A 16,459-nucleotide genomic window follows, 5' to 3' on the forward strand; every position below is an offset into this window, starting at 1 on the left:
CTTTAAAAATTATAAGCAAAAACGAAAAATGACCTGTTTTTAAATACCAGTTTGGAACATGATCTATCTGAATAAACTGGTTTCTTCTGATGTAGTATTTCTTTAAAAATATGAATGGATCCTGCTTTACACATAACTCAATACATGGAGGGAAAACCAAAAACAAATAGGAACTTGTAGGTAACTGAATGCCAAAATGAAATTTCTCTGACTGCCTGTTCCTGCCCTCATACTTTTCTCCCAATACCTCCAGGCTTTACAGTGCTTCATTATTGCCTGGAGTTTCATAGTTAAAGACCCCACTGTCATACAACACACATTTCACTCAAGAAAGACGGTTTAAATTTTTCACATCAGGGAGAAGTGATGTGTTGAAAAAAACAACTAAGGCCCAAGTGATGGAATAGAACATTACTGGATTATTATTAATTATTATTAATGATAATTATCATTATTATTATCCATTAGTTGTGATGCTCAGGGAAGGCCTCTTAGGTAATTAACTACCTATAAATTTAGCCAAATGTAAGACTCTGGCTCCATTTTCCCAATGAGAAGATTCCTCTAAAATAGTATTGTTAAACTGACAGATAAATATGAGATAGCTAAATGTCATATATTACAGAAAAATATTTCAGCTCATGCAATATAACTTTTAGTGTTCTATCCGGTGTCTTTGATACCAGTGTCTTAGGATCATTTGAGCTTTTGAGCCTTCATATTTACGTTTTATATGTAATCCTTGCTTCTCAGTTTTACTAGGACATGTTATTTCAAATTTGTGTACACATCCAGTACTGTCAAATGAGATCAGTTCAAGATCGTGTTTTTTCCACGGCATTACTTAGTATGATATGAGTTAAGACTTGAAAACCAGAGTAAAGGTTCATATTCTTTCCAGTGAAATAATTGGGCCACAATTCAACTACATAAGATGTTTGAAATATTTTTTATAATCAAGAGTTTTCAATTCAAACAATAATAACACTTATTGAATAATGTAAATTCCTGGTGTGTTGTGGCTTTGAATATAGAACTATGATTGGGAACGGTAATGCAACATGATTGCTAATACCAGCACTTGGGGAAGTCAAGGCAGATTGACAAGGTAGAGGCTAATCTGGACTACAGAGACCTTGTATCCACTGGTGGTGTAAAACCAACATTTAAAGATACGTTCTTTTTTTCTTTTTCTTTTTTTTTTTTTGGTTTTTCGAGACAAGGTTTCTCTGTAGCCCTGGCTATCCTGGAACTCACTCTGTAGACCAGGCTGGCCTCAAACTCAGAAATCCACCTGCCTCTGCCTCCCAAATGCTGGGATTAAAGGCGTGCACCACCACCGCCCAGCCTGTCTTGCTCTTTAGTAGCCAACTGAACATGGTTTTTTAATCTCTTGATTTGAGCTAAAAGTGTTCTTTTTTGTGTGTGACTACAGCAACCAATTTTCATATCAACTCTATAAACAATTATGTAATAGCATGGTTCACTCAAAATGTTCTTGAACCTCAAATCATTGAATACCAGTAATTTGTGGTATCATTGGCTTTGAAAAAATAACAGATTTAAATCCCTTCCCCTTGACATGTTTCTTTTTATTAAGTTGTAGACATAATAATTTTGTGTATGGATATATAACACCTATGATTAAAGTTTGAAATTCAAGCCTAGGGCTGCACTGAAGTAGTAGTATGCTCTCCTAGTGTGTGCAAGGCCTTGGGTGCTGTTCCCAACAGAAAAACAATGAAAAATAAAAGTTGAATATAAGAGGTTTTAATTCTTCATGTCTATATAAATTAGAGTTGTCTACATGCATAGAAATCTAGTCTTGGGCTGGTGAGATGGCTCAGAGGTTAAGAGCACTGACTGCTCTTCCAGAGGTCATGAGTTCAAATCCCAGCAACCACATGGTGGCTCACAACCATCGGTAATGATATCTGATGCCCTCTTGTGGGGTGTCTGAAGACAGCTACAGTGTACTTACATATAATAAATAAATAAAAATTTAAAAAAAAAAAAAAGAAATCTAGTCTTTGCTTAAGACCATTTTGATTAAACTTAGTGAATGTAAGGACTGGAGAAATGCTTCAATTTTAAAGTACTTGACTAACTGCAAGAAGAATGAGGACCAATGTTTAGATCCTTGATTTCAGGTAAAATGTCAAGTCTGGTGACACATAGCAATAATCCAGTGAGGTGGACCCATGGGTAAAGGCACCGGCTGTCAAGCCTGACAGTTTGATGCCTGTGGTTCTTGTTTGACAGGAGAGAACTTTCAAGTTGCCCTGTCAAGTTGACTGACATCCACACCCATGCCTACACAGTTCAGAAAAGTAAAAATTTAAGACTCCAGAAAAGATTCTAACGTGAGGATTAACAGTAGTTTGCTTGATTAAAAAATGAAAACTTAACATTCCATGTAATCTGCTTTCAGGTTGGGAAGAAGTATCTATTGAATGCTTTCTACTCAGCAATATGATGGGCATTTGGCACAACCAATAAAACGTTTCTAAGTTTAAATGTACCTGCAGTCTGTGAAGGGGGGGCATGCAAAGTCAACCATTCCAGTGAGGTAGTATGGTGTGGGTATGGCTTCTTGTTATGGGCCATATGGGGAGAACTGAAACCTCATCATGTAGACATGGGAATATTTCTAAGAATGAAGCCAACCTAAGCTGAATCTTGAAACATTATATGAGTCACATGAACAGAAGGTGTTTACATAGTATCTTAGTTTGGGTTTTATTTCTAACAGACTTTCACAAGGAAAACATGTTTTGGGGGCTGGCTTACAGTTTCAGAGGTTCAGTCCATTACCATCATGACAGAAGGCATGGCAGCATACAAGCAGACGTGGTGCTGAAGGAGCTGAGAGTTCTATCTACATCTTGATCCACAAGCAGCCAGAAGACTGACTCCTACATTGGGTGGAGCTTGAGCACTAGGAGCCCTCAAAGCCTACCTACACAGTGACACACTTCCTCCAACAAGGCCACACATAGAGAAGGGTCTCTTGAACAGTGTTTTGTAGTTAAAAGCATTTTGGGAGGGTGCTGGGTGCTTTCTCTGAGTAACAGTCCTGGCTGTCGTCGAACTCGAGTTGCAACCCAGGCTGGTCTCAGTCTCACAGAGATCCACCTACCTCTGCCTCCTGGTTACTGGGATTTAAGGCATATCTGAATAAGCCTTCTGCTCTGTCCTTTCCCCAGGGTTTCCTGCAAGGAGGGTAAGGGTGGGTTAAAGCACTAAGACCAACAGGCAGAGTGCTGGGGGCCTTCCATTATTCCTCTTCAGTATAGAATTTGCTGCTTTGAGTTCCCCTGCTTTTGAATGCACTCAAAAGAAAATACTTCAACTTGGATGCTCTCTTCCCCACAGACCACAGGGGAGCCTCTAGCCTGAGTGGCAGCCTGCCTAGCCTACAGGCTGCAAAGTGCACTGGGCCAGCAGGAAGACTACGTGATCTCTGATGCAATATACTTTGGCCAGTCCTGCTCTCTGGCCCACATATAGCATGGACAGGAGGAACAGAGAGAATCTACAGACATCCATTACAAACCACTACCACCAACCCAAAACTTGGGGCATTGAAGAGGCTTTGTGATCTGTGTTCTCCTTTCTCTCCCTTTCCCCTTCATGTCTCCATCTCAAATTTTTAATATTTCTTAGTGTATTCATTTTATTGCTCATCAAGTATTTTTTTGTTTTGTAATCAGATTTTGTCTTTCGTTCTTTTCCTCTTGCTCACACTTTTTTCTTTTATTGACTCTGAACTCTTTCGTCTTCCTTGCCCTACCACCTCATTTACTTTATCCTTCTGTTATTATTTTTATCTTTATTAATTTTCAATGTCATATTTCCTTTATACCTTTCTATAGTTATGGGTATATGTTAGTCTATTTTACTGCACTTTTTATACCTCATTTGTAAACCACACCAGATTATGGTTTTTGGAAGAAGAAAAACAGAAGCTGGAGAAATGGCCCCACTGTTAAGAACATTGGCTGCTCTTCAAGAGGACCCAGGTTCAGTTCCCAGCACCCACACAACAGCTCACAACTGTGTATAACTCCAGTTCCAGGGGATCTGGCACCCTCATGCAGAAGTACATGCAGGGGAAACATCAATAAATCTTTAAAAATAAAAAAGCAATTGGAAGCAAAAGGGAAGGATGAGGAGCAAGGGACAGGAAAAGACAGTGTAGGGTAAGAACAGAGCAAGGCCAAGCTAGCCTGCCAAAAAGACCTTACAAGTTAAAGATGGGACAGAAGGCTGGGTGGTGGTGGCGCACGCCTTTAATCCCAGCACTTGGGAGGCAGAGGCAGGCGGATTTCTGAGTTCGAGGCCAGCCTGGTCTACCGAGTGAGTTCCAGGACAGCCAGGGCTACACAGAGAAACCCTGTCTCGAAACCCCCCCCCCAAAAAAAAAAGATGGGACAGAAGAGTGAGCTAAATGGAGACGTGATATGAAACATAACAAGTCTGAGTTGTTGATTCTTGTCTGGAGTCTATCTAGGTCCTTCCCTGCCCCTCTGTTGCTTCTGTACCCTTCTCTGGTGTTTCTTTGATTCTTCAAATTACCATTCCATGGACAGTGCTTTTCAGATTTCCCTAGATTATATTTTTGTTGGTTTTGGTTGGGTGGGGTTTGTTAGTTTTTAATTTTATGTATGTTAAGTGTTTGCCTGCAAGCGTATATGTTTGCCACATGTGTGGCTGGTGTTCTGAGAGGCTATCAGATTCCCCTGGAACCAGAATTACAGATGGTTGTGTACCACTATGTGGTTCTGGTAACTAAACAAAAGTGAGGTCCTTTACAAGAACAAGTGCTCTTAAGTGCAGAGCCATTTCTCCAGTCACGTATACAACATATTTAGATCATACCGAGCTACCACTACCTCCTTCCAATTCCCTTTACAACATGTTGCACCGAGTTTCATGTCTTTTTTTCTCCTTTGGTTTATAATCCAAATTCAGGACTGAACCACACACTGATTATGACTCACTTATCATAACCCATGTTTCCAAAAGAGTAACTCTCTTTTCCTCTGTAGCTATCAATTCTTCTGCTAAGGGTGAAGCCTTAGGGGGCCAACCCCAGCCATGCTGGAATTTTGACTGGCTCAGTCTGATGCAAAGTACTCAGCAAATGATCACAGCTGCTGTGAGTTATTGTGTGTGACAACCATGTTATGTCCAGAAGTCAACATTTCACAGCTCTTCTCCCAATCTGCCTACTCTTATATTCTTTCCAGTCCCTCTTCTGTGTTGAGGCTAGTACAGATTTGTCTACAACTGAGCATTCACAATTATACTCATAATTTTGATCAGTTATGATACTCACTATTAAGAGTAGTAGCCATTGCAAGAAAGACTCTTCTCTGACTAAAGTTAAGAGCAATACAAATTTATGGATATAAACATCGGGTATAGCCGGGCGGTGGTAACGCACGCCTTTAATCCCAGCACTTGGGAGGCAGAAGCAGGCGGATTTCTGAGTTTGAGGCCAGCCTGGTCTACAGAGTGAGTTCCAGGACAGCCAGAGCTACACAGAGAAACCCTGTCTCGAAAAACCAAAAAAAAAAAAAAAAAAAAACAACCCATCGGGTATAAAGCATTTAAAAGGCAGTTTAATGGCATGACCATTTAGCAAACAATAGTAGGTTCCCCTCTAAGGTGAATGATCTCTCCAGCCATTAGCTTTTTACAAGATTTATAGTCATTATCACAGGCCTTATATCAAATCAGAAAGGAGTTGTTTATCTCTTTAGCCATCACACCACTATTGCACTGCTGGGTGTGTGTACCTTCCCAAAAAAAAAAAAAAAAAAAAATTGTTACTGTAGAATACAGAGTCTGGTGATGGATAAGACCATTAATGTCTTTTCTTCCCCTACTAACTTACATTGTGCCTTCCAGCACTACTAACTTGGAGAGTTTTCTGGTCTGATTTCTCTATGTCCTGTGTCCAGAGTGAGTGGTATCTTCTCCAATACAGTCTTTCCTATAGTTATGGTGGACAACTGTTGTAGCTTCATTCCATTGCAGTGATAAAAACACTGTGACCAAAATCATCTTAGGGGAAGATTTGGCTTACACTTTCATGATACACCATTGAGGGAAGTCAGGGAAAGAACTCAAGCAAGACCTTGCAGCAAGCACCATGGGTAGAACTGCTTGCTGGCTGACTCACTCACAAACCCATGCTCCACTAACTTTCTTATTACAACCTAGGGTCACCTGCCATGTACAGTGGGCTGAGCCCTATACATCAATTAATAATTGAGACAATTATCATACCTGGGTAAGTTTATTTCTGTGTCCCCTATTCAAGTCCATTGTTCTATGTGTCTGTTTCTGTGCCAGTACTATGCCATCATTGTTAGTACAGACCTGTAATATAATTTGAAGTCAAGTACTATCATATTTCCAGCAATATTATTTCTGTGATCTTTTTTGGTTCCATATGAACTTTTGGATTTTTTCCAGCTCTAGGAAGAATTTCATAATTTTGATGGGTATTACATTGGATCTGTAGATTACCTTGGTAATATAGCCATTTCACAGTATGGATTTTATCAATTCAATAGCATAGAAAATCTTTCCTTTGTCTTGTATCTTCTTTATGATTTGAACATGCTTGTCCCAGAGAGTGACGTTATTAGTAGGCTTTTGATATTGCTTTGGTCTAGTATTTCCTTATCATGACATTTTGGAATAGTAGTAGATATCCTGCATGATATGATGTTGGAGGTATGTGATCTGCTTTTTTATTTTGATTTTTTAAGGGATACAGCTTAGAAATTGCATGAATCTTAGAAGAGACTTTGAGCTTTGGACTTTTAACATTTTGAGACTGTTATAGACTATGGGACTTTTGAGTTGAACTAAATGTATTTTGCACTATGTTCTGCCTTGATATGGCCCCCATAGACTCATGTGTCTGAACAAGTCTATGAGGGCCAAGGAGTGGAATGTGGTGGTTTGAACACACTTGGCCCAGGGAGTATCATTAGGAGTTGTGGCCTTCATGGAGGAGGTGTGGCCTTGTTAGAGAGAGTGTATCACTGTCCAGGTAGACTTTAAGAACCTCCTGAGGACAGTCTGCTCCTAGCTTCCTTTGGATGAAGATGTAGAACTTTCAGCTCCTCTAGCAACATGTCTGCCTGGACACTGCTGTGCTTCCTGCCATGATGATAATGGGCTGAAATTCTGAACCTGTAAGCCATCCCCAATTAAATGTTGTCCTTTATAAAAGTTGCCTTAGTCATGGTGTTTGTTCACAGCACTAAAACCCAAACTAATACACTTCTCTGTATTTGGTGTGCCAAAGTTTACATTGCAGAGGTTTCACCTCCTTGGTTAGGGTTCTCCTTTCTTTATTCTTCTTCAAGCTATTATGAGTAGTATTTTGTAGCCGGGCGGTGGTGGTGCACGCCTTTAATCCCAGCACTTGGGAGGCAGAGACAGGCAGATTTCTGAGTTCGAGAGTTCGAGGCTAGCCTGGTCTACAGAGTGAGTTCCAGGACAGCCAGGGCTACACAGAGAAACCCTGTCTCGAAAAAACAAAAAGAAAAAAAAATAGTATTTTGTTTCTATTTTTTCTCAGATAGTGTATTGGTCTATATGGAGACTGTGCCCTTCCCCCAGCCTTGAGCAGGAGCCTTGTTTACCACAATAGACCAAACAATAGGACTCTGGCCGTAGGCATTTCCTGCTCTTGGCGAGGCAGTGCTTGCTTTGGCCTAGGCGCCTTTCTGTCTGCCTGTAGCCTGGTACATGAGCTGAGATGAACAGACTGCCTGCTGAGCTTGCTTTGAGACATCTCCGGACCGAAATTACCTATGGATTCCTCTCAGCTCCAGCAGGATGGTTTCCATTCACCCCAGAGCTCGCCCCCAGCCGGATGAAGCCAGAAGGAACTCTGGGGGTGGGGGTGGGTTACCCCCTTTAAATTGAAAGCTGAACATTAAAGCATTGAGCCTCGATCAGAAACCTTTCTCCTGGCTTCATCTCTTCCCGCCCTCCTGTCCTTTCCCAGCCTCTCTTTCAGGTGAACCTGGTCGTCTGTAGCTGCTGGCGGCAACAGGAGACTACTGATTTTTTTTTGTATGTTGATTTTGTATTCTAAAACTGTACTGAAAATGTTTACTAAATCAAAGAACTTTCTAGTAGAATCTGTAGAATCTTTTAAGTATAAAATCTTGCCATCTCTAAATGGAGCTAATTGGACTTCTTTCTTTGTATTGTTTATGTATTTTATATAGTTTCCTGTCTTACTACTGCAGCAAAGACTTTGAGAACTACATTTAGTGAGTGAAGGGAATGCTTACCCTTGTCTTGTTCTGGATTTAGGAGGAAATACTCTCATTCCCCTCATTTAGTATAATGTTAACTATAAGTTTGTTGTGTACAGATTTACTTGTTCTGAAGTTTAGTCTAGCTATTCCTAATTTTTCCGGATGTTTTATCATGAAAGGATTTTGTTAGGGTCTCTATTGCTATGATAAAAACCATGACCAAAATCAAATTGGTAAGTAAAGGGCATTTACTTCATTTTACAAATTGAAGTCCATTATCCAGGGAAATCAGGGCAAGAATCTGAGTTTAGGAACTGATGCTGCTTACTGGCTGGCTCCCTATGACTTACATAGCTTACTTTCTTATGGTTCTCAGTACCACCAGCCCAAGGTGTCACACAATATAGTGAGCCATGCCCCCACACACACACATCAATCATCTGTCAAGGAAATGTACCAAAAGCCAATCTGATGGAGGCATCTAATCAACTAAAGTTTCCTCTTCTCAAATGACTGTAGCTTGTGTCAAGTTGACATAAAACGAGGCAGCAGAAACATGTGGAACTTTATCAAATAAATGCCTTTTATGCAACTGTAGAAATGATCATGGATTTCTATCCATAAGTTCATTTACATGGCTTATTACACTTCTTGATTTGAGTGTGATGAACCAACCTTGTGTCCCTAGGATGAACCCTTCCTGGTTGTAAGATCTTAATATATTCGTGAAGATGATTTGCAGGTATTTTGTTGAGAAATTTTTTTCATACAAACTATTCTGTTCATGTTTTTTCCCTTCCACAACTCCTCCCAGATCCTCTATGTTCATGAGGGAAATTGGTCAGTAGTTTTTGGTGTGTCTTTTTCTGATTTTGGTAACAGAATAAATACTTGCCTCATAGACCCGGTTTGACAGTGTCCCTTCCCTTTCTATTTTGTAGAATATTGCGGGGCTTTCAGGGTCCCGCTCGTGGTTTAATAATAAGGGTGCAGAGATATCTATACAGTTTAAGGCTGTTGGCCTTGTTGCTGAGGTAGTCTCTCAGCTAGCTTCTTCTTTCTTTCTTACCCCCCCTTCCCTTCTTCCTCTCTCTCTGGCCCAAAGGATTTTTTTGTTGTTGTATTAGTATTATTAGTATTAGTATTTAGTATTAGTATGTACACTGTAGCTGTCTTCAGACACCCCATAAGAGGGCATCAGATCTCATTACAGATGGTTGGGTGTGAGCCACCATGCGGTTGCTCGGATTTGAACTCATGACCTCCGGAAGAGCAATCAGTGCTCTTAACCACAGAGTTATACCAGCCCTCTCACTTAGCTTCTAACTCAACACAACTTAAAACCCCATGTAGCTTTCACAACCCCGCTCATTCTGGCCCATGCTATGTCTCTCTGGGTTGGGCTCTCTGCCAGCTGTTCAGCCCCTGCTCCATCTGTCAGCCCTTTATCAAAACCCACATTCCTTTCTTACACACACACAAAAAAACTATTAGCATCATGGGAGGGGTTCCACAGTTCACTCTTTCTGAGTGGATCAGCAGCAAGTTACCTAGCAATAGCCAGGTATGCTCCTCCCCACAGTTACCTGGCAACAGCTGGGTAGACCTGCCCACTATAAAAGGGGCTGCTTGGCGCTTCTAACTCCCTTACTCCCTTGATCCCTCTGCCTACAGGTTCTCTGCCCCCTTCTCTCCTCCCCCCCCTTCCCTTCCCCCTCTCTCTACGTGGTCATGGCCTGCCTCCACTTCTCTCTTCTCTCCGCCATTCCTCCCATTTCTCTCCCCACCTTTACCCTCTGCCCTAAATAACCCCCCCACCTCGTGGAACCGTTTGGTCTGGAGTTGTCTAAGCTTCCCGCAAAAATCTAACACAGCAGATCTCTGGGTTCCAGGTAAACCAGATATACATAGTTCTAGGAGAAACCCTGTCTCCAAACCAAAAAAGTTTGTTACAGGCGTGCCATGCGAGCATGCAAACTGGAGAAGGTAGAGGGCTCCAGGAATCTGCACCCACAGGAATCTTCTCCCATTCGTGTGCATTCCTGCTGAAAGAGGTGGAGGACGTGGGACTGACTCAGCTCCCAGCACGTGGAGACTCTCTGCCCCTCCCTGGTTTACATCTGTAACCCTACCCACTAACTGCTGAAGTTAGAAGACTCAGGAGCCTCACCTCTGGTGTACATTTCCACTGCCTAGCACATCCCCAGGCTGGTGAAACACCGGAACAAAATCCCTTGCCCCTACCTCAAACTCCTTTTGCCTATTCAATGAATGGTGCTGGCCAACCAATATCTACCAGCAGAAAAGTGAAATTAGATTCATATCTTTAACTTTGAACAAAAATCAATTCAAAATGGATTGAAGACCTTAGCTTAAAGTATAAAACGTTCAAACTTTAGAAGAAGCATAGGGAGACGTTAGGATAGGCAAGACTTTCTGAACATAAAACCCGTAGCATGAGAACTTGATATGGTCTGACGTAACTGTAGCCATTTTGTATGTAGCCTTCAGGTTGCTCATAAGGTGAAGTCAGGTTCATCCAATTTTTAGGAGTTATCACTCTGACACTAAAGAATGCTACTCATATGGTTTTGCACCTGGTGAAAAGGGACTGAGATGCATATTTTACATACCAAAGCAGACCTGGCCTCCAGGTTCTCCCAGCATCCCTCAGTCCCTACCTGGCATACCCTGCCACCAACCTTGAACTTTCCAGCCTGTTGCTCCAGTTGGAGGAGATCCAGCACTTTCTGGCTTCTGTGAGCATCTGTATTTACATACACATACCTACATACAGATCCTGAAATTGAAGAGTTTTCTTTAAAAAATCTGACATATATTGGAGTTGTGGAGAAAGAGGAGCCTTTATTCACTGTTTGGGGGGAGACACAAATTGATACAGAAATTACAGAAGTCAGTTGAGAGGTTCCTCAAAAGAACTACAACTGCTATATGCCTGTGAACCGATCCTGGGCACTTACACAGAGAACTCCTACTATACAGTGTAGGGCAGATCTCACACCCAGGTCGCGCAGGGGCGGCCTGGGTGTGGGCGCGGGCCGGAGCCCATGCGCCTGCACACAAATGTCAGGGCGGTCGGGACGGCAGGCGTGCAGAGCCGGAAAAAAAGGCTTCTCATACCCTGTCCCGTGAGCTGGCGTGCAGCCGGGTAACTAGAGTACAGAGAGTGCCGGGGCGGACGAACAACTTCTCTCCCTCCCCCTACCCCGCGTGAACAGGGGCGCACCCAAGCCTTGACTTACTTGAACGAAGAGTCCAGAATTTAAGAGACATGTGACGATTTAAAATATGTTGATTTATTAACAGATGACAGGCTTGGGTGGTGAATGATGAAACGCTCTCCCGAAAAATGACGGAAGGTGTCTTGCTTATATATTGGAAACGGAGGAGAAGGGCGGAGCCAGGGAAATCTTGAGGCAGAGATTTGTTCTCTCCGCCCCCTCTCTGGGCTCTGGGGAGTGTGGCCAAATTACAGTCCCACAATACAGATATGTGCACACTCATGTTTATTGCTGCTCTATTTTCTATGGCAAGGAAAAGGAACCAATATAATTATCCAACAGGTAATGAAAATCTGGTACATAAAAATGGTGTGCATAAAATTATAATTGCTAGTAAAAGTGTAAATCCACAGCTTCAGAATGGCTGGGTTTTGTTTGTTTTGGATTTTTGTTTGTTTTGTTTCTTTTGAAACAGGGTTTCTCTATGTAACAGCCCTGGCTGTCTCTGAACTTGCTTTGTAGTCTAGGCTGGCCTCAAATTCTCAGAGATCCCACTGCCTCTGCCTCTTGAGTGCTAGCACTAACGGCGTGCACCACCATGCCTGGCAGCTGTTTTAACTGTGTAGAGGTCCATTGAGATGAATAAACTTCATCTGGAAAATCTCACAGCATGTTTTTCTTGTATTTGCAAGGTCTTACAATAAAGATTTAATTAATAAGATAAAATAACACAGTGTGTGAAAAACTAAAAACATAAATCAAAGCAGTCTGTAAATCTAAGGAAATGAAAAATAATGTACAAGGTGTTATAATTTGTTGGCCACTTGCACTCATTTTAATTACTGTCTATTCATTAATTGGATTGATGTCTTTCATATCATTTTCCCTTTATGTTTTCTTTTTTTTTTTGTTTTTGTTTTGTTATTTCAAGATAGGATTTCTTCCTGTAGCCCTGGCTGTCCTGCAGACCTGTAGACCAGGCTGAGGTCTTGAATTCAGAGAACCACCTGCCTCTGTCTCCCAAAGGCTGGGATTAAATGCATAATTTTTGTATGTGCAAGTTCTTTACAATAAAGTTTTAATTAATAAGATCAAATAATGCAGTATGAAATACTAGAAACATAAATCAGTCTGTAAGTCTAAGGAAGTGAAAAATATTGTGTTGTTATAATTTTTTGGCCATTTACACTCATTTGAATTACTATCTATTCATTAGCTTGACTAACATCATATTCATACCATTTGCCCATTTTTTAAAAGATTTATTTATTTTATGTATGTGAGTACACTGTCACTTTCTTCAGATACACCAGAAGAGGGTGTCAGATCCCCTTACAGATGGTTGTGAGCCACAATGTGATTGCTGGGAATTGATCTCAAGACCTCTGGAAGAGCAGCCAGTGCTCTTAACCGCTCCATTTGTGCTCCAAATGCTCCAGCCCCCATTTGCCTATTTTGGATGGAACTGTTTAGTTAGCTTTGTTTAGTTCATTATATATTCTAGTTATCAATCTTCTGTCAGATATATGAATGTGGGGTACGTGTGTAGGTTTGGGGATCAAACACAATGCTCCTGCTATTAGCCCCACACTGAGAAGGCTAGGCTGACTCCATGACAGGGTTCAAATTGACAGTTCAGAACTGGGCAAGTCCAGCTAAGTCCAGGCCTCAGAATCTGCCCCACCACCTGGCCTGAGGCAAGGACAATGGGTTAGCAGCAGTTTCCAGACTGCCTCAGCTACTTCCTCAGCAACAGTTTCCAGCCCCTATGCCCGAGTAATGGCTTACTTGGCTACCCCTCTATCTTGGTAATGGGAGACCCCAGCATACTGGACTTCTGTAAAATAAAATCCTCTTTCCATTTACATGCTATTTGAGTGAGAGTGTCATTCCTTGATGAATCATGGACCCTTATAACACCATACCACCTCCCATGCTTGTACGCCTGTGTCTTTCCTCATCTGTCAGATGGAGGTAGTATTTACTTTATGGGTCTATTGGAACGCGTAGACTGTAGAAAGCACTCTAAAAAAAAAAAGTGTCTTGGTTTCCTAGATGCCATGTGCAATGTAGTCTCAACACTGTGAGGCAAGAGAGGCACTTCAGCTCAAGTGAGGGCAGCCAGGTGAGCAGAGGGTGCTATGATAATTACTTAGACAGGATCATGAACCCTAAGGCCCAGAGCCTTTGGCAGTTTCTCCAGAACCCACTGATCATCAGTTTTTGGAAAAGCTTTCTTTTTTTCTTTCTTTCTTTCTTTCTTTTTTTTAACAGACCATGTCTTCTTCCCTGGCCTCTGAACATTCTTTTCCACTCTCCACTTATACCACCTGGCAGCTTCACTGTGGAACACACCCGCTTTCTTAGGCCTTACCCCAAAAGGCTGGATTTTCTCTCTTCCTCTTCATCTCCTTAGTCAAAATTGCTGAGATCTGAAGCCCACCTGCCTGTTGTGCTCTCAAACTGACAAACAGGTCCCTGTGCTTCCTTCTGTTTACAAATTCTTTCATTACTAAGACAAAGAACCCACTAAAGGGAACTCTGAGTTCCCTAGCAATAGCCACAGTCACAAGGCAGGCATGGGTGTGGAAGGCATGCTGGTAATCTTAACACTCCCAAAGCTGAGGCAGGACACTGCAGACTCCAGTACAGCTTGTGGCACACAGTGAGAGCTGTCTTGGGGTGGCAACTGTGGGGCACGGTATTCCTACCTCCTCTACAGCATTACTTAGTAAAACACTTCAGTCTTTTCTATGTACTGCCAGCATTTGCTCATGACTTATAAAGCCAACTCAAAACCCTTGACTTGTATTTAAAGAGCTCCCTCCCTAACCTCCATCTGTTTTCCATTTCTCCTCCGGCCACATTTTCTGATCTCAAGGAAACAGTTCTCATTTCATTCTGAGCTTTTTGGGATTAGGCAATCCTTCTTTAACTTGTGTGGTCTAACCTCCTCAAAGACGGCAATCATTACAGCTCTCCTTCTACTTCTCCCCTGCCCCCTTTCTCTCTCTCCCTCTCCTTCTTTTCCCTTTTTTCAGGCAACTTCAAAGGGGAGAGAGTTTAGAGTTCAGCTCAGATGATGTCATCCTCTAAAAGGAATAAGGAAAGTAACATGCTGCTGTACTTGATGGATAATGATGGACAGGGACCAATGATGGAAGGGGATGTCTCAGCGGGCGGGCGCATGCCTGCATCTCTTCCCACTGAGGGACCAGCCACACGACGGTATAGCATAGAATAGAGTTTATTCAGGGCATGAGGAGGGGAGCCAGGAGGGTAGTAGAGGCGGTGGGGGGGCAGCAGCCCCTTTTATAGTGGGTCAGGCCTACCTGGCTGTTGCCAGGTAACTGTGAGGAGGAGCATACCTGGATGTTGCCAGATAACTGTGGAGGTGGAGTTAGACAGAATGCTAACACTACTGAGTAGCTGCTTTTCCCACGTCATCATTGAGAGAGGGGTGGTAAGTAGCAGGTGCCTGTAATCCCAGGGAGGTGGAGACAGGAGGATTAGGAGTTCAAAAGCATCTTCAGCTACAGAGCAAGTAGCCAGCCTGGAATAAAAGAAACCTTGTCTTAAAATAAACAAACAAACAAGGACTGCAGAGATGGTTGGGAGGCAGGGTACGTGCCTACAAGTCTTGCAACCTGAGTATGATGCCCAGGGCCCACGTAAAGCTGGAGAGGACCCACTTCACAAATAATATTAAATAGAAATTCTATGTACTCGACACAACTGACAGAGTTTGTGCTTATTTATTTCAACTGATGACAAATCTGCAGCTAGAGGCAGTTTGGGGGGTTGCTCTAAGCTGAGAAATTGACAAAACCAACTCAGGAACCCGTCCCTTCTGATGCAGGATGCTGTTGAACACTTGAGAACAGCAGCGAACACGTTTCAGACCAAGGAAATAAGGTCGGTTAGCACAACTTTATAAGGTCTCAGTATCTAGCCCCTGTTATATAAAGATCACTAACTATAGCCAAGGTATCATAGTAGTCCTAACAATGAATGTTTAAGCTGGAATGGCCACAGATAATTTTAAAAATAAGTTCATGGGTTAAGGAGTTTAGCTGAAGTTAGGTTAAACATACTGTGTTGGTGGTGGCACACACATTTAATCCCAGCACTAGGGAAGCAGTGGCAGGTGGATCTCTGAGTTCAAGGCCAGCCCGGTCTACACCGCGAGTTCCAGAACAGCCAGGACTACACCGAAAAACCCTGTGTCAAAAAACAAAGAGTGTTTACTACTCTTAAAGGTGCCCTAAATTTGGTACCTAGCACCATAAACCACCAACTCCAGCTCCAGGGAATCCAACATGCTCTGCTGTCCTCCTAAGGCACACACGTGACATAAATATAAATACATCATTGGTTAAAAGCTATCTTTCTGATGAAGACAGAAAAGGTCCGAAAATTAGGGCCTCGCAACTAATTACTAGTAAGAGTAGAAATTTACTCAATAAATATTTAGTGCATGTTCTAGGTTAATGAAAGGTTGAGGAAAAAGCACAACCTCCCAATTCCCTGTGCGGAGAGAGGTCCAAGGCGAGTACCCGCTTCCCAGAGGGCAGGGTGGGCAGGAAGCACCAAGGGAAGGATGCTGGCCCCGGGCCCCTCGGACCGTTTCTCCGCCGAGCCGCGCGAGGGCGCTGCTCCCCGTCCTCGTGCGCCGAGCCCAGCGGCACCGCCCACTCGCCTTTTCCCGGCGGAAATGCCGGGGCGATGACGGAAACCCGGAGGGAGGGAAGAAAGAGAGCGAGAGGACCGCGGCCAGAGCGCGGAGAGGCCTGCGGGTGGCGGCGGCAGCGGGCGGGCGGGCGCCGTCAGGCCGGAGCCTCCCCCGAGCCGCGCCGCGCTCCGCGCTCCGAGCCGTGAGCCCTTCGCCGCGCCCCGGGCGCGTGGCCCGGGCGGGGCGGG

General features: G+C 43.0%; 1 protein-coding gene across 1 annotated transcript in view; it reads left to right on the top strand.

The window, feature by feature from the left end:
* The window catches only part of Tex15 (testis expressed 15, meiosis and synapsis associated), a 121,482-nt gene extending 105,065 nt beyond the window's left edge, over positions 1-16,417 (top strand). Inside the window, exons 14-15 of the mRNA XM_028768145.1 lie at positions 11,324-11,466; positions 16,037-16,417. Of these exons, the coding sequence (XP_028623978.1) occupies positions 11,324-11,466; positions 16,037-16,417 (524 nt within the window). The remainder of the gene's footprint in view (positions 1-11,323; positions 11,467-16,036) is intronic.
* Positions 16,418-16,459: the final 42 nt, after the last annotated feature.

The sequence above is a fragment of the Grammomys surdaster genome, unplaced genomic scaffold (assembly GCF_004785775.1).
Source record: "Grammomys surdaster isolate TR1022 unplaced genomic scaffold, NIH_TR_1.0 185, whole genome shotgun sequence".
NCBI classification, from domain to species: Eukaryota; Metazoa; Chordata; class Mammalia; order Rodentia; family Muridae; genus Grammomys; species Grammomys surdaster.